Source organism: Pseudorasbora parva, chromosome 4 (assembly GCF_024679245.1).
Source record: "Pseudorasbora parva isolate DD20220531a chromosome 4, ASM2467924v1, whole genome shotgun sequence".
NCBI classification, from domain to species: Eukaryota; Metazoa; Chordata; class Actinopteri; order Cypriniformes; family Gobionidae; genus Pseudorasbora; species Pseudorasbora parva.
The window spans coordinates 37770880-37790583 of record NC_090175.1 but is presented as its reverse complement, the minus strand read 5'-3'; the positions used below and the strand labels follow the sequence as shown (position 1 = coordinate 37790583).

The window sequence follows — 19704 nt, the reverse complement described above, 5'->3', positions numbered from 1 at the left end:
CTTACTCCCCAGTGCATGCAAGATGTAGGTGTTTTTGTTTCTTCAGTAGAACACAAATGAAGGTTGCAGTCAGCCAGTCATAATCCATGTGAATGGGTAACAACTCTAAGAGAGTTAAAAAAAAAAAAAAAAAAACATGCACAAAACCCCTGCTGTTTCTGACGACACATTGATGTCTTAAGAAACGAACCGATCGGTTTCTGTGAGAAACCGAACAGTATTTGTTGTTTTTTTTACCTCATATGCAGACGAATCTCATCTAGTGTTCCCATCCGCTATTACTTCCGTCTGGTAGGCAAATTGGCGTGATCATAGATGTATCTCATGTAGATGCCTCATTCGACTGATCCGCACAGACACTAATAAGGAATCTATATATATTATATATATATAACTACTTATAACTATGATCGCGCCAATTTGACCTTTACCAGACGGAAGTAAAACCGATCGTTTCATGTCCTAAGACATCAATGTGTCGTCAGGAGTAGCAGGGTTTTTGTGCATGTTGTCTAAGCACTTTTTTTTTACCCATTCACAAGCATTGACTAGCAGACTAAAACGGTTGAAGTTAAAAATCTTTATTTGTGTTCTACTGAAGAAACAAAGACACCTACATCTTGGATGCACTGGGGGTAAGCAGATAAACATAAACATTTTTATTTTTGGGTGAACTATCCCTTAAAGAACAGTTGAGCTTGTTTACCATATGTGGCCCGTGTTGCCAAAAGGAGTCGGAATGCTCATGGGCTAATTTCGAGCTACAGGCGAAACATGAAAAATATGATTTTAAGGTTTTCACAAAAATGTGTTAATTAAGCCATCATGAGTGGTCCCAATGCTCCAAATAGCAATTACATGCATCTAAAAAGATCTTTTTTTTTTGTACGTTTTTGGAGAGGAGTACCTTTTCTTTGTCCATGAGTAGGATCTCACTCGTGCTGACTGACAGATCCGACGCATGAACACAAAGACGCCTCAGACAGCAATATACACATTTCATCTTTGCAGGACTGTGATATGAAGAGTGTAATAACTAACATAACTTAGCAACAGTGTGAAAGTGAATAGCACATAACGATAGCGGTATAAACATTGATATACTATATATCGGTTCAATATGCGTCACATGACTAAACATGCGTCATCGTTTTCAAATAATCCAAAGCATGGCCAGGTGCCTTCCGCTTCACAATGAAGACGATAAAGGTGCCCCTAGGCGTATTTTCTTGACGCGCTGAATGGAGCCATTCATTTTAATTAAAAAACATTTGCCGTCATATACAGACAAATTAAATTCTTTGCATTTGTAAAAGCAGACATTATTTTATTAATATTTAAAGGCTACTTAAATTTTTTTGATCAACTAACCCAAATCCTACCCACATCTTAATATAAAACACATAAAAGGCAAATAAATGTACAGTCACAGGTATTTACTGCAAAAAAATGACAAAAAAACAGTATAAAATGATTAAATCATATTGCATTCCAAGTCTTCTGAAGTCATACGATGTCTTCATGTGAAGAACAGAGTTGATCTTAACATTTTAATCGCTGAAATGATGATCCGGTTGCTCTGTGAATGCATTCATATCTCATTCAAATGATACACATGACTCTTGAGCATGACTTAATCACTCACAAGACACACGAGAGCCAATGACATTTTACAATCAATGCTGACATAATGACGCAATTGGTCACGAGACATATGAGAGGCAATGCAAATTCACTATAAAATCTGACTTTCCTTCACATAAATCAATCATTTGGCCTCAGAAAACTTGGATTATTTGTACTTTTTGAATTAATTGTGGATGCAGTCGTATCAGCCTGTGTTTTATATCATCTTCACACAAATGGGTAGGTTTAGGGATGGGATTGGGTTGGGTTGCATGTCTAAATAGCGTAATAAAAAAGATGTAAATAAAATAATGTTTGCTGATTAAATTGAGATTCACACTCCACGTCATGTCACAAAATCATATACCAATCAAATTTCATCATGACAATAACGTTCCCATACCCAGTGCGTCTGTGTATGATGCTAAAGGTTTCTCATTGTAATGAATTGAGCACCCAGCGTATCGAAAAATGACGCCTAGGGGTACCTATTGCGTATTTATTATGATGCTGAAGGCACTTGACAATGCTTCGGATTTTGGCACCTTGGAAGTGAGAATGGGTTTAAATACCTCCATTACCGCATTCCACACTTCTCCCCCCCAAAAAAACGTTTTCAAAAGTATCCGCTTGGGAAAGCTTTTAAAAAATGCTCAGTTTTCGCAGGACAAAAACGCTGTCTCAGTGTGGACGGAAGGCCAAAACGGACAGCAAAAGATGCATTTTCATACAAAAACAAGGACGAGGCCTAAAACACAATGGAAGTCTTCGGAAAGTCCCCATTTAGATAGCTAAGTAAACGTGTCAGTTGGCATACATGTAGGGGGAGTTATTGATGAGTCATTTATTTTACTGAATGTTGTGTCTAAACGCATGTTTGGATTTGATCTTTCTTTGATTTGGTGTAATAAAACTATCCACCATGGTGTCTAGCTGCTCTGGAGATATGGGTGTGGTTAGGCAAATATTTGTGTTTGACAGACAGCGGTGACTGACTATTTATTGAAGTTTATGTCTGATGGACAGAACTGGAAAAAGAGCAGCACGCCAACTATGAATAATCCTTTGGAGCAAGTGCACAGACTACAGTGGTATGTACTTGTGTAATGTGCATTATTGGCTTTCTGTGATTGCAAATGGTGTCCTTAAGCAGTCAATATTTTTTTAGACACTCGAAAGCTAGCACGCTTTCACAGACATAGCCTTTATCTGTGTGACCCGAGCACACAAACGCACACACTCACACCAGGTCTTTCTCTCTCGCTCTATAAATGCATGACTTAGGGCCATGTTTTAGGAGGGAGATGGAGAGAGTGGAGAAAAGTAAAAGAGCAGCTGAAGTGAGCATCAATTTGCCTTCCAGCTTTTGGAGGGTTTTTAAGATGCTCAGCTTTCAGTCCATATAAGACATAGAGAAATGACCTCTTAAACCACTAAAGAACACAAAACTTTGAATGTCTGCTCAACCCCAGTGGTGTTAATAGAATGGCAGCCTGGGTTAAAGATTTGGACAACTTATTATGAGGTGTAGAACTTAGTTTTAAAAATGAGTGAGAAATTAGGGCAAAATAATAAGTTGGGGATATTAGAGGTAAGCTTTTTCCTTTGAATACAGATTCAAGTCCCACATTAATTTAAAAAAAATGCATCAGCTATCAGTGGATGTGTATCTGGAGCATTTGTATGCATTCTGTTTTTCAATATAAGTAAAATGAAGAGTAGACCTGCTGATAGAAGTTGCAAACATGTATAACATTAGTGAACTAGAAGGAGCAACAGATTTTTTTCTTCCATATTGAGACATACATCCGAGTGTAAAGGACTATAGAAAAATAATTGGCCGGGACTTGGTTCTATCTATCGCTTATTGATTGGATATTTGAATGTGGACATTGCACTCAAAAATTAACATGAGCTTGCAGTCAATTGTGGAGGAGGGTTAAAGCAGTCTGAGGAGACAAAGTCCAGTATATGTAACCAAAAGAGAAGTCTGACGTTTTCATCAGAAGATTGAGTGTTGATTTTAAATAAACATTACGAGGTCCAAAATATTTAAGAAAAAAATGTAATTAAACATGCATGAATGAATCATTCACAACAGTGATGCGCGGGTCAATGTATAAACGACCTAGCCTAGAAATCTAGATGCACCCTAGTGGCCGCAAATCTAATCTGCCGCGAGTGTCGTCTAGCAACTCTCAATACACTTCTGAGCTGTAAATGCCAAACTCTGGTCGGGCCAATCACATTGTGTATAGAGTCGGTGGCCGGGGCTTTACATAATGACGGCAGAGTTGCACTTGTGTGCTACTAGTAAACACAGAAACTGGCGAACGGCGGTCTATCGACTCAGCTTTGACCGCATCTCTGGAAGACTTGGAGTTAAGCTTTTCTCTGAGAAAAGAACAAAGAACGGCACTGAAGTCATTCTTAAGCAGGCAAGATGTGTTTGGAGTTTTGCCGACCGGATACGGCGAAATTTTAATCTTTCAACTTTCTGGTTAGTTGTAGCGCCATCCAATTGCGTGCACGCCATGAGTTTGAAAGACAACCGTTTATCCGCTCCTCAGATTGAGTCCTGTCAATGGTGAGTTTACAGACCAAACATCTTGATGTGGGTCTGGCTTTTCAGGCTATAACAACCTGCACCCGACCATCTTTTTCAAATAACCCACCCGCAACTCGGACCGCAAAAAAAAAGAAACTATTGTACCCGACGCGTTTCCTGACCTGCATTTTTTTAAAGTAGTAAATGCTCCCTGGCATAATATCCATTAATCCAGCCTGTGGAGGAAGAGAAATGTTTTAGTCCCTGACGTGGTGTGCTTAGAGGTTCAGCAGCGAGAGCTGCAGTTCTTGAGGCGGCACATCATTTTCCATTTCAGCCGTCTAGATGCATATTATTGATGAACGCAATGTTTATGTTTCGACCCTGCTTGGAGAATTCATCAGCAGGTCAACTGAGAGAAAGCCCACTTTTGGAAAAATGTGAAAGCCCTTAGGAGCGCAAAGTCGCAAACTGTTCGATATAGCCTAGTGTTATGTAATAAAGGCTTGATTTATTCATTTTGTTTCATTTTCTTAACAATTAAGATGCTTAATGTGTTTATCCAGTCTAATCAAAGTGTGCTCTCCCCCAACTTTCCCAACAAAGTGCATATAATGAGCACTTTACACTGTAATATATCCACACACATTTTGTCCCATGTCATCTTTATTTCAAATGACCCGACCGACCGCGACCCGGATATCATTAAAAATATTTTTGGATGACTCGTAACCGCAGATACCCGCCGGTGACTGCGGGCACCCGCTCATTTTGTATTACCCGCACATCACTGATTCACAATGCTTGAATATGTTCACGACAATGCACAATTCAGTCATAGTTGCATAGGTGAAAAGGAAAATAACTTATACTACATTGATATTACTAACCAACACTACAGCTGGAAGACAGAAAAAAATTACAAAAAAAATAATATATTATTTAATAATATATTATATATGATAATTATTAGACAATGCTATAAGAAAAATACAGTAAATATTTAAAAATAATAATAAAAAAAAAAGAGCAATTCAAAAACAATAGGTATGCAAATTACCTTGAAATCTTTTAAAACAGACATACACAGACAAAAATTCATTACGTAAGTTACTATTTTCTATCTCCCCCCACCCCAATTTTCTGTTGTCTGGGTAATGCACTCACTTGCCCCCCCCCCCCCTTTTTCTAGAAGCTATAGACTGATGGACAAATATTGCTATATTCTCCGTCTCCCTCTCTCTCACACACACTCTCTTTCTGAGTGTGTAATCTATTAAGATAGTCAGACAGGGGTTGACAGATACACAAAGGCTTCTGCAGTTCTATTGTGGTGGCAGCCTCACCATACAGTATGATCATTGTGTATGGCCTGCGGGTGGACTGTGTGTGTGTCTGTGTGTGTGTGTGTGATCATCGGACTTACACACTGCTCTGTGATGAATTACTCAGAGTGAGCAGATTATGCCGGTATGACATTGATACATTGAGACATCCAGTGAGATTTTATTGCATTCAAAATGTGTGTGTGCGCGTGCATGCAAGCGGGTAGATGTATAAGGATTTTTGAGGGTGTAGAGCCACTTGTTATCACACGGGTGAATAATGACATCAAACTGGTCTCCAGACACACACATACACTCACACACTGTATTGTAAAACAGGTGTTTTATAACTTTCAATGCCCATGCTTACATTAAACAAACATATTTTTTTAATGTTTGTTTCAGAAAAAAAGGAGGAAAAAATGTCTGGCTATCTGAACAGTTTCATATGGAGAGAAAAAAAAACTGTTTGCATTTATGTGTGTTTGCTTATATAGATGCATTATAGGCCACATCCAAGTATGTGTGAATGTTTGTGTGTTTTGGTTGGAGTGTATATTGAATTCCTGTCTTTGTGCTTTCTTGCTGTCATGGAAACATGTTTTCGGGGAGTACGGTGGTCCATAGGAATCAAATGAGGCGTGAATAATTTATCTCTTAATGACTTCATTCACATCAATAGCACTGACTCTAATAAACCTCCTGCCATGAGTGAAGTGTGTGTGTGTGTGTGTGTGTGTGTGTGTGTGTGTGTGTGTGTGTGTGTGTGTGTGTGTGTGTGTGTGTGTGTGTGTGTGTGTGTGTGTTCCTCCATGTGGCACTGCTGAAAGTAAACACACTTACGTGTTGGTTTTCATGATTTTTAATGTAACTGTTGTGAAGTCAGGGGATTTTCCATTGATGCAAATTAGTGTGTTTGTGTAAATGTGTATTTTATGCATATTTGTTTTTACTGGCACATTTGCATTCCTCTTTGGAAATTGTATGAATTATGGAGCGGAACATCATTCAAAGACAATCAAAAAGACACACTTGTGTAGTTCATGGTAATTTGATCCCACAGTCTACAGGTTTCTCTGTTGGAGTTTGTTATTACATTTAAAATGTCTGACATGCCTCTTTAGTGTTTGTCTGTACATGTTCAGATGTGTTTTACTCTAAAATTGGGATATGGACTATAGAAACACCACTTTTTTTTTTTAGTTCCATGGTGTTTTTTGGATTGTTTTGTGAAGTATGGTATTCTTTGCCATAAATACCTTGCCTAAATATGGTAATAATTCAGTACCATTATATATAGCAAATTTGAATGTAAGTACCTTGTAATACGTTTACCAAAATGCATTTGAGTTGAATTTGCTGCAAGATTTTTACTTTGATGCATGAATCTCATATTCGGTTGTTTTTACTGTTTTTAGGGATATGTTCTATAGAAACACCATTTTTAACATGATACATGGTATTTTTGGAATAAATACTTTGGCACCTAGAATAAATCAAATTAGCATGTTATTACATGAATGTTACATTGTAATTACATTGTAATATGTTTCTTAAAATTGCATTTGAGTCAAAAGAGAGTTTGACGATTACTGCAGTTCGACGCAGTTTGCGTCTCTACATTTTATTTGTATGTTTGCTTTGGCCCTCATACCTACATACGTAACCTCCTGCCTGTGTGTATAAGCATCTGAAATTGCAATAAGAAAATCCCATGACAAGAATTTCAACCACAAAGCAGGCAGGAAAAATGAGCATCAGTTAGAGAAAGCATTTTTCAAAAATATAAAACACTGCAAACTGTACTAAAGTCATTGAATACATTCAAATGAGGCAGTAAATCAGTGTCTTTACGATCCCCCGAAGTGTCTATATGCGGTTTAGGCATGAGGAATACTGCGCGGGACGGCAGAGCTGTTCTGTGATGCTTTATGGCTTGGTCAGGCGTTAACAGAACCTTCCATTAGCCTTCAAACAAAATCTCCCTTCAACCATGATTATTTGTTCCTGATGAACTCGTATGAGCGTGGAATTATGGGAAAGGTCACACAGAGAGAGGGAGATGATAATGTTGACTGTGTTTCCTATGTAATGTAATCAGATATGTAAAGCTGACATCTTAACAGCTGCTCTGGGCTGAGTTTTATTGATTGGTTCATGGTGGTTTAGGCCGAGGGAAACTTCTGGTAAGGCTGACTCGCAACCTGCTATTACAAATGTGAGGCGCACACGCACCCCTGCAAACACACACACAAACTGCGGTGATCGTTAAGCAGTAAATTATAGAAGGAAATCCTCGACGGCTGTATGTAATTCCCACTGGCAGATTGAGTGTGACTGGAAAACCACACCGTCTCCCTCCTCTCTTTCTGTTCTGTATGAGATTTTTTTCAATCTGTATTTTGTAATTGTAGATTACAGAGAAGCTGAAGTCGGTCTCATGTACTTACTCAACATGTGTGTTTGAGAAACTGAACCCTAAAGCTCCAAAATCAACAGCTCTGACAGACACATCCTTAAAGTGACCCGCTGAAGAAATGGGCTTAACTCTGTGTGCGTGTGTGTGTTTGAATGAGTGTGGAAAGGACAGATGGACTCAAGCAGCTGTGTGTGTAGCCATTGGTCGTGACTGAAGTTTGCGGGTGTGTGAAAGACAACATTGAGGCCTCGTCTGTATTTGAACAGGAATATTTCAGTTTGACTCACCCACACACACATATACTGTCTGCTGGAATCGACGGCAAATAGCTACGAGACTCAAAACATCTTGAAAAGATTTGGGGGGGGGGTAGAGAGGGGAAATAGAGTTACTATCTCCTGTCTTTCATCTTCAAGTGTTTCTTTGTCTCAATTGTTTCGATCTGTGTGTCTTAAAGAGAGAGAAAGAGCAACAGATAGGCCGACAGAGGCAGAAAGAGAACAAGTCAGAGAGAATGGTACGCAGTGAGACACAGACGGAGAGAAAACAAGTGGTTGTGGGAAAGTTGGTGGTTGTCTGTGTGCACCCACACTGGCACAATCAAATCCTGCTCTCTCACATAAACACACACATTAAAGTCTGACTGACTTTTTGACCCCTGAACTCAATGAAGTGCTGGAGGCACAATATTTTCTTGATTATTCAACAACTTTAACACTGTAATGAATTTGAAACAGTTTTTCTCAATATCTTGCGAGTATGAGAACCTGTCATAAAGTAATAAAAACGACCAATGATTATATGTCATTCTTCTTCTAATGCATTTAATTAAGAAGCATTGTTTCAATTATTATTTTAAATGTTGCATGTCTTTGTCTGTAATAGCTGTTTAAGCAATCCAATATTAACATTTAATTTGTGCACAATTTAACTCACAAAATACACTAAAAGAATAAAGCAGTGTTTCCATTCCACGTGTAGAAGAGCCTAAAATTGTCACTTTCGGTAAAGGAAATGAAGTTGTTGCCACTGGGAAAGTGCCTGTGGCTCTTTTAATAAATGTAATAAATTACTTATGCTTTAGAGACACGCTGTGACAGTGTATTTAGCAATCAGCTGCAGATGCTCTATGTTTGGGTACAAGTGTGTGAGAAAGTTCTGGGAAGTAAGAGTGGCCTGTCATTTTGATGATGACTTTGGCATTTCACAACGGCCAGAGCAAAATGTTTTCTTCTGTGGGTCAATTTGAAGTGACTTTTTGATGTTCCTCTAGGAATTTCTTTGATAAATGTATTTTAGTCTTCATTCCCAATAACAAAAAAGTCTCAGGCAAACTTTTTTTTTAATCTAGTATCCAGCATTTTATATGCAATATCTCATTGCTATCCCTCTAATATTTCCTAGACAGTAACAGTTTTGATTCCATGGCTTGATGTCATAATCTGGGTTTACTTTCCAAACTTTTAATGTAATCTTTGACTAGAACTTTGAGTGCCCACCTCACCGATATTTCAGTCTGCGTTTGTGTGTGTGTGAGAGAAAGGGAGGGCAGTCTGTGCCCTCGGAGCCAGGCTTACAAGACGAGTGCTGAATGCCTCCAGTTCATAAACACCTCACTAATGAGCCTCTCAGGGGAAAGCAAATGATCAGCGCTCATTTCTTCACAGATCCCTCTAACATCTGCTAATGTGTGTGTGCGCATGACATTTTCATGGATGACAGGTGGTCTCACCCAACACCACTGGATGTAAAGAGAGAGAGAGAATGTGCGAACCACACATTCAAGCTCACAGAGTACTAATCCATTATCAGTGTTTTTAATCAATACACCTCAGGTGTTAGTGGAGCCAAATTCCATGTAGTTAGAGGAACAAACTAACAAGTGCCAAATGATATTAAAGTTTAGATGATATGGAAGTAGCAAAAACATCTTTTCTTTCATATTGTGACTTTCTATCCGTCGGTTGTTGATTAGACTTTGAGATGTGGATGCTGCACCCCAAAATTAATTCTTGCAGTCGATTCTGAAGAATTTAAGCAGAATAAATGATTAGAGAACTCCAGCATAGGTCACTAAAGAAGATCTGGAAAATCCAGTTTTGATATTTTGATTAAACATTATGAGATTTAAAAAACATAAATAAAAAATCAACACACATGCATGTTCACAAAAAGATCTATAACATGCATTTACAAAAGGCATTGCTCAAAATTCAATTAAACATTGTATAATAAACATTTAAAAAGAGAAAATGTTTAATATCTATTTATATGGATGTTGGATTTGGAACTCATGCAGGAAAATGGCAAACAGAAAGCCAAAATGGTCCAAAATCTGCCTATTTATCAATGCTCCTGTATGAACCTGGTAAGGAATGCAAAAAACAAAGCAAAAAAACACTGAATGTGAAAAAAAGACTTGAAAAATGGTGTACAAATGCAGAATTCATCAACTTGGGGTTGCAACGGCCAGACGCGCATTGGCAATTGATTAAGATACTCATATCCGGGTCTGTTTCACCCTGGCTCAAACTAAAAATCTCCATGCATGCTGCCTGAGCGAAATAAATGTTAATAAATATGGTAAGATAGCATGGTTTATTCTTCACCGTACTGGCGGTAATGTAACGTTTGCTATCAAAGGCTCAAGCATGTGATAGCATCTCTGTCTGTCTGTTTCTCTCTATATATCTTTCCACTCATTCCTCCCTGTCAGTTCACTCTTTCCTCTATTTCCTTCCTTCTCTTCCTCTCTATATTTGTCGAGCACTTTGGTGTGGCAAGGTAGATACATTTTTGTAGAATTTCTAGGTTTATTCCACCCCTAACTAGGATATAAACAAAAATAATCATTTTTAAAGTGTTGTTTTGCTCACCCACAGTGCAAAGAACAAAAAAAAATGCAAGTGTCCATGTAAAGCAGCAACAAAAGACCAAGCAGAGTGCTTTTGCCAAGCAATCGGTTACTTAAAGTCTCGGGGCCCAGGACAAAATGTTAATGGGTGGGCCCCCTCTTCCAATGAGAAGGCTATAGCATAGTGCACTTTAGTGGGCCCCCCTCGTCACAGGGCTCGGGACAACATTCTCGGTAGCCCATCCCCCAACAACGACCCTGGTCGAATTTGGACAGAACTTAATAGTTGGCCTACTATGGCTTGAGTCCGCTTTCAACAAGTCAGTTATGACTACATAACGAAAGTCACATTGCATTATTAAAATACATCAGACCTTTAGTATATATAGTAGTAAAGACCAGTATCTTTTTTATAATGTGTTATAATGGGTCCTTCCAACTAGAGCTGGGTGAAATGTATAGTTAATTACTGACACTTTTTATTATTTGTAATTATTGTTTTCATAGATAATACATTGTTTTATTAAATATGAATACATTTCTATGTCATTGACATCAGTAATTTCTTTACAAGGTTAATGGACATACATACACTTAATCAAAAACATTTTTAATAGTATGCTTGTGTCTGTTTGGCATGCTGGTAAGATTGCACTGCCCCCTAGTGGATGAAGATGTAATCCATCACTGCGGATACATATGGACAAATGTGTGTGTTTGAATTAATATTTTTGATATTATAAATACCTGTCTGTCTCCCTGGCATTTTTCATTTAAATCCTGCTGCTCTGTGATTGGTGCTGTCATGTGCCAGTCACGGAAATGACAGGCATCTAGATGAATAGAGCCTTCATCAGACAGACTGGCCTGACCTCGGCACACACACACAGACACAGAGTTGATCTCTTATGGTCAGTGTCTAGTTTTGGAGACTGAGTGTCTGTCTTCCATTATGATTGATGGCTGAGGAATTTGACTGACAAGTCTGGCTAGCTGAACTAGCTAGTCTGTAAGGGTCCCATGCTGTGTGTGTATGTGTGTGCGTGTGTATGTCTATAAATGAGAGGGTTGTCTTTGAGGGTCTGCTTTGCGTGAGGGAAGACACTTCATTAAAGTCACCCCCTACAGAAATGCACACACAGGAGCCCGCACGCATGCATGGGTGCAAAGGTCAACCTTTGAGAACCCCTTGAATGTCGAATCATGCGACCGGAGCTTAAAATCTGATCATGTGACCGCTTAAAAAAAAAAAAATCAAGTGTTTCGGTTGTGGCTATTATGGTAATTGATATTCACTGAAATGAATTGTCATAATTAGTGCAGGTGGCTCTTTCATAACTCATTATGTTAATTCTCACAGTATGAAAACAGAGACAGAGAGATAAAGATCGTTGATTAGATTTGTTTAACTTCTCTCGTGTTTTATTGTGTTATACAAGGTTTTTTTTTCGCTCAGCAGGAGAAAAGAAAGAGTAAAAGGGACAGAAAATAAGAATAAAGTGACAGAGAGAATAAAGCAAGGATTAAGCTTCTGTTCGTTTTTGTTCATTTATTGAAAAGAGGAAGAGAGTGAGTGAAGCACTTCCTCTGAAGGTGTTCAGGGGTCATCATTCAACCCTCTTACTCTCTCTTTTATTCTCAGTTTCTTTCTTAGCCCTCGATTCCCTCCTGGGTGTCCCAATCTATGCTGCCACTGAAGTTGTATATATGTGTGCATGTGTGCGCGCATGTGTGTGCCCTCACTAGTTGTCAAGTCCACCTCCCACCATGTCTTTGTGTGTGTGTGTAGTGCTTTATTTCGATGTTAGTCGCCCTGTTAAACTGGGAACAGGTTTTTGAATTGTCTGGTTTCAATGGTTTTGATTGTCTGTGCCTGAATTCATCTCGCTGTCATCTGGGTGACAGCTGGAATGTTTGTGCTGTAATCCAGAAGTACGTTTGATCTCATAAATGCGCACGCAGCCCGGTGTAGGTGTCCTGTACAGACGCAGATGAACCTGATTAAAGACAATTCCCATTCAGTTCACGCTCAGGTCATGTCAGGATGACATTTTTAAAGAGCACTGAAGACTTAACCAGGCTGTTTAAATGTCTGCTCTGATGCCTGGAGAACCCGGGGCTTCAGTTAGAATGTTTGTTTAGTCTCATCATAACAGTTTGCATGAGAGTTTGCTGTGTGTGTGCATGTATAATATATAATGTATGCAATATAATTCCTTCATTTTTTTTCTTTTTTTCTTCTCTTTGTCCTCTTTTCTGTCCTCATATTGAACATATTTATCTAAAGATGCCGCTTGGGACAAATTTTAGTAACCATAAAACATTTGCTTGGCTGTATAATGAAAGCCTTAATGTTAGCCTCTTCTGTCAGTCTTAGACATTGTGTAATTTTTTACTCACCCTTATGTCATTCTAAACCTATATGATTTTCTTTCCTTTGTGAAACACATAAAAAAGGTTATAATTTAGAGGGAAAAAAAGGGTTACACTTTATTTTGAGAGTCCACTTTAGACATTCTACTAACTAGTAACTTTGTAACTACATGTCAGCTAACTCTCATTAGAGTATTAGTAGACTGTCAGTAGACTGGTAGGTTACGGTTAGGTGTTAGGGGTTGGGTTAGTAGAATAAGTTGAATTGTAGTTGCCAATTTACTTATAGTCAGTAGAATGTCTGTTGGGGGACGGACAAAATAAAGTTTTAGTAAATATTAATCAGACAGTCTACAAATACTCTAATGACAGTTATTTGACATGTAGTTGCAACTATCAAAATAAAGTGTTACCAAAAAAAGAAAAAAAGAAAGAAAGAAATGGTGGAACTTTTCTATGCAGTTATAGGGCTTGGAGCATCCTAACTAAAAAAAAAAAAAACAACTATATAAAAGTATCCTAAAAGTGACTCATATGACTCGGACGCTATTTTCCAAGTCTTCGGAAACCATACAATACGAATAGCCATGCTGGAGGTCTTGACATCTCAACTGTCAGTCATTTGTTGGTAGCGATGTCTGAATTATAAACAAAAACATTATTTTAATCTTTTCAATTAATCTCAAACAGATGGCCAGGGCCCAATATTGAGGTCCTGGCATTTTCAGGCGGCCCCAATAACTCAGTACATTTAATATTACATTAATTACATTATTAATATTACCCAATAATATTTACATTTTGTTATATATTAGCATGATCTTCATTAAAATCCCCAAACAGATATACATATTAGCTTTAATAGGACAACCTTTGAATATTGTCTTGCACATAGTGAGGTCTTTGAATCAAAAAGGGTGAGAACCGAATTGATCTGTTGAACTTGTATACAAAACTCTGAATGATTCCCTCACAAATCAGACTGTTCTTCGCTAAAAAGTGCACCAAAAGAGATTATCAACCTTAATTTCTTATTGCTTTAGAAGACTTCAAATGCCACACAGAACACTTTTACGATACTCTAATGGTGTCATTTGATGATTGAAAGCTCCAGTTCCCATTTACTGTATTGTTATGGCATGCAATTCTTCTTTTGTGTTCCAAGAAAGAAAAAAAGAACATACAATTATGAGGTGATGACAGAATTTTGACAGTTGATGTCTCACTGTCTGCCTTTCCTTTTTTTGTACACAACCAGAAAGGAGAGGAAACAATCTGACTACTTTCCACTTTAAAGAGAACTATAGATAATTCAAATACACATCTGCCTTCATAACTGCTTAAGATTGTTAATGTTCTCTTGTTGTATTTTACAGTGACCTGAGTGAAAATCAAATCCAAGGGATTCCAAGAAAAGCATTCAGAGGAGCTACTGAGATCAAAAACCTGTGAGTCTTCTGTGTGTGTGTGTGTGTGTGTGTGTGTGTGTGTGTGTGTGTGTGTGTGTGTGTGTGTGTGTGTGTGTGTGTGTGTGTGTGTGTGTGTGTGTGTGTGTGTGTGTGTGTGTGTGTGTGTGTGTGTGTGTGTGTGTGTGTGTGTGGCCTGGTAATCCCTACGTTATGGGGACAAAATGTCCCCACAAAGATGGCAATATCCGAAATCCTTGTCCTTGTGGGGACATTTTTAGGTCCCCATGAGGAAAACATCTTATAAATCACACAGAAGGAGTTTTTTTGAGAAAGTAAAAATGCAGAATGTTTCCTGTGATGGGTAGGTTTAGGGGCAGGGGCAGTGTAAGGGGATAGGATGTACAGTTTGTACAGTATGAAATCCATTACGCCTATGGAATGTCCCCATAAAACATGAAAACACGACTGTGTGCGTGTGCGTGTGCGTGTGCGTGTGCGTGTGTGTGTGTGTGTGTGTGTGTGTGTGTGTGTGTGAGAGAGAGAGATGGAGAGAGAGAGAGAGAGAGAGAGAGAGAGAGAGAGAGAGAGAAAGAGAGAGAGTTCCCTTTTTTAAATCACAAAATAAAAAATAAAAAAATAATAATCAATAATTGTACACAAAACATCACAACTAACAACTACACCATTTCAAATGAGAAATTATTGCTTTAATTAAAGACAACAACATCATCATTGTTTTTGTTTTTTTGTTCTATTTAGCTCTTTCAACTGTAGATTGCTAGTTTAGCTTGCCCAAGAATTGAATTTAATAATTGAAGCTTTTTTAGAACATATTTAAAACCCAAAACAAAAGTTTCAGGATAAAAACGTTAATTAAACTTAATACACAATTCCTTCACCATTACAATCAAAGGTTCAAGTCTGAGGCACTGCATAAAAACATGAAACTCAGTCTCTTTTCGAGAACAAAAAGGACAACATGATTTATTCTTAGAATCCAAAACTGAAACAAAAGAATTCACCACAATAGCTCCATGAAGGATTCTCCACTGCAAATCCCCTGTTCTTTTTGATAATGGCGGCTTCTAAAAAAACTCTCCATTCAGGTCTTACCTCATCGCCTGGTTTTAAAACAGAATGCCAATGGGTATCAACTCTCTTATTAAGTGTCTTTTGGTTGCGAATGAGCACACATTTTATACAAATCTTTCCCTACACATGAAAACAAAATCCACAGATGAAAACAAAAATTGAAAGAAAAAAACGTAATACTCTTCAAAATTAGTTTTAATTGGTTGAAGAAAAAGGATCTTCACGGTCATTAGTCCCTAGAGAGAAGTCCTCGAACTTCTGTAAAAACTTATTTTAACTTCAGAAAATGAGTCACTGAATGAACAGATCTGATTCCCAGTTTATCCTTAACAGCTTCTACATTCTTTAATTGAGGCACAGTTAAGCACAGTGACTGATTTTAAATAAAAACTGTTAAGTTTTGTAATAACTTATTGAATCCTTGTAAATAAAATTGGACTCAGAAAGATCCAGTCTTGCCTTAAAAATAAAGGTTCATTCAGCAACCAAAAAATGAAATGAAAATTTTCAGTCCTCTGAATTTAAAAAAAGATGTTAATAAAAAAGATGACTTTTCGAAAGATCCAGGCACTTAGGGTCCATTAAAAAAGAGGTTTATCCATCAGTTTTATTTCCAACAGTCCTAAGTAAGACACAACTGATCACCCTCCAGCTTACATTCATAGATCCATCAAGAAGTTTTTGTAAAAAATGCAGCCAAGAAGCTGCAATTCTGCTCTGGATTAGAACCAATCCTTGGCCCCCTTCCTCTTTGGGTAAAAATAAAATACTCTGCGGAATCCAATGGCGCATGTCCCAAAAAAAGTCAACAAACACTTGAATGCTTGAACCTCGGCCATCTATTTCACAAGAGGATCAATACAAACCAGTTTGTGCTATAAAAGTGAAGTGACCAAATCATCTCCCAAAAAACCTCCAAGGTAAATGAAATCCCACCATTTCCAACACAAACCTTCAGGAAGAATTGGTTTCCGTTCATTCCAGTCCCCTAATAAAAATGCTTCACTTTCTTTCCAATTATTTTTTCTGAAGACCATGTTCCAAAGTCTTCTATCAGTCTAGATAAAACGTGTGTCACTTTGTTTATTAATCATTATTATAAGGTCATCGGCATAAGCTGATAAACAAAAATTAACATCACAAGATGGTACCCTAAAACCATCTAAATTCTACCTAATTGCTTTTAGAAGTGGTTCAATAACAAGAGACTATAACATTCCTTATAATGAACATCCTTGTCTAATACCTCTACTGACCTTGAAAGGAACACATAAGCCACTATTAATCTTAATAACACTCTCAATGTCACTATAAAGAATTTTAATCATGTTTAAAACCAAAACCAAAAGCTTTCTCTTGGTCTAGAGACAACAAACAGCAATTGATATTAAATAATTTGGAAACCTGTGTAATACCTGTGTAATGGGAACGTTTTTGCCCATTCTTCTTCTCATGACCAAAGAAATATGTGCATGGTGCATCCATTTGATCAATATTTTAAAAAAATGAGAACTAAAGCTCCTTGTACTTTATACTCTAACAGAGTTCCACTTTTTTCTTAAGCGAGTTTCTTTTTTTAATGGGTTTCCCTAAAATTACTATCACTTGAGGTTTGAGACAACTTTTTTGAGACAACAAATTCTTTTGTGACATTTAGAATGTATTGTTGTATAAATTGTTTTACCTGCACCTTGCCATAATCTCACCATTGTTGCATATATTTCAATATTTATTCTACTTAAAAGCCTTCCAATTTTTTTTAACAATTCAGTAAATAATTTTTTATTTAAAAGACTCATTTTAAAATGGCAATATGCATTTTTAGGTTTCACTGAATTTAAAATAAATGTACAACTGACCATATTATGATCATTAAAAGACAAAGGTGTGATAAAGTATTTGTTTAACACATACAAATGATGTTTTAAAACATAAAATCTGTCAAACTTATCCAATGATATATAATTATCACCTAAATAAAAAACAACTCCACCACTCTCTATTTGAATGACTTAATACAGATACTTCACTAAATTCCTTCATCCAGTCTTACTTCGCTACTCTGAGTTTCTTGATAAAAAAGCATGTTTTTTCTGTTCCATTTCTTCAAAAACCTTTCTTTTTTTACAATTCTTTGTGCCATTAAAGCATTCATAGACACAATATGTACCTCACTCATAGTGAAGAAAAAGAAACCACAATTTAAAGAAACCAATATAATTTCAAGAAAAAATACAATATCATTATAAAGGGTGCTGTTTATATTCCTCACAGTTTTCTTCAACCTATACACTTCTTTGTTGGTAAAGGAATCAATAGCCATCCAACTTTTCAAGTCAGGAAAATATTCTTGCACTTTTACACCCCTTTTATTTTTTGTTGACCTGAGGAGAAATTAAAAGGTGTCATGAATTGGCTTTAAAAAAAAAAGTATACTGTTGTCTGAGGTCAACTTATGATGTTCGCATGGTTTTTACATTTAAAAACATCATAACTAATAAGTAATAGGCTATTTTCTACACTGGTTTTGAGGCTCTCTCCAAAACGTTGGGTTTTGATGGGCGTGCCACACTGAAGACTTAGAAGTAAACGCCCACGGCCAGGATTAGATAACATTTAACATTTAATCATTTAGCAGACGCTTTTATCCAAAGTGACTTACAAAAAAGGGGAGAGTAATAGAAGCAACGAAACAGACAAGGCCAACAACCTGTAAGAGCTGTAAGAAATCTCAATTAATTAGCACAGTACACAATTTTTTTTTTTTTTTTTTTTTTTTTTTAGACATCAACAACAAAAACTCACGTACGCAAAATGCCGAACACTGGATTTTGATAGCTATGATAGATTTGATAAGATAATATCAATATAATATAATCAATATAGGATAAGATTTGCATATTTAATAAGCTTATTTTCCCCTCTCAGTTCACATGAGGGAGGGATTGTTTTGAAAGTGGTTGGAATAATACTGTTCAGTCTCAAAACGTTTTTATCAAATAAACATAGTGATTTATCTCTCATCCACCTGCGATTTATTTATTTTTTTATTACTTGGCCCACCCGATTGGTGGATATAAGCACGGACCACACACACGAGTGCGCTCTTCAAACACAACTGAGATCAAGAAACTACCACTGTAGTTCCAAAGTGCTGTACATTGCAGTAAAAAAGAAACCAACAATACAACAAGACAAAACCCAAAGCATATATATGCTATATACAAATGATCTTACCAGTGCTTAAGTCGCTCTTTCTCATATTGCGGTCTTTGAATTTGAAATGAGCTGCTGAATAAAATGCATCTTGAATCTTTTGGTTTTGTTGATGTGAACTCTGTTAAAATACCATATACCGCGGGAATTGAAGATCAGATTTATATTCATTTTGCATAGGTGTAAGGTAGAAGACAACCTGCATGTTCTGTTTTTATTTTTATTTGTTAGCTCATTTCATTTGCGAGAGCCACGCACTATATCTATGGATTTTATTATAGGCAAGACAAGTAAGAGCTGATTTGAGCGGTTAACTCACTGGCCGCTTGGTCGTCATTTAAAAAAATAAAAACTTTAACTTAACAAACAAAAAAATGCTATAAATTTTTTTCTAAATTAACTTAATAAAGAAACTAAACAAAATATAACTACTTTGACATTAAACACAAAACCAAATTATTTCAATGGCTGCAACAATCTAAAAAAAAATAAAAAAAACTAGGGGTGTCAACAATAATCGATTCGGCAATGCATCGCGATGCGGGGCATGAACGATTCAGCATCGATGCGGCAAAGTGCCATAATCGATTATGTCACTGTTTATTTTCTGGCGGACGATAAAGTTGTGAAGTTTCAAATACTTCCGGTTCCGGGAGAATAACAACAACAACAAGGAAGATGGCTGAGGCGGAGGGAGATGACCGCGATAGACGGGTTATTAAAAACGTGCTAACGCGCTAACGACCCGATGTGTAGGATTGTACATATTTTTTGCACAATAATAAATTAATCTATAATGACGAAATACAGCGCAATTCACCTTTATTCCACAAGGTGGCAAT

The 19704-nt window shown here is 37.1% G+C and overlaps 1 protein-coding gene across 1 annotated transcript in view; it reads left to right on the top strand.

Annotated features, from left to right (window-relative positions):
* slit2 (slit homolog 2 (Drosophila)) overlaps positions 1–19704 on the top strand; it is a 108791-nt gene that overhangs the window by 40816 nt on the left and 48271 nt on the right. The window contains 1 exon segment of the mRNA XM_067441678.1: positions 14522–14593. Coding sequence (XP_067297779.1) covers positions 14522–14593 — 72 coding nt within the window.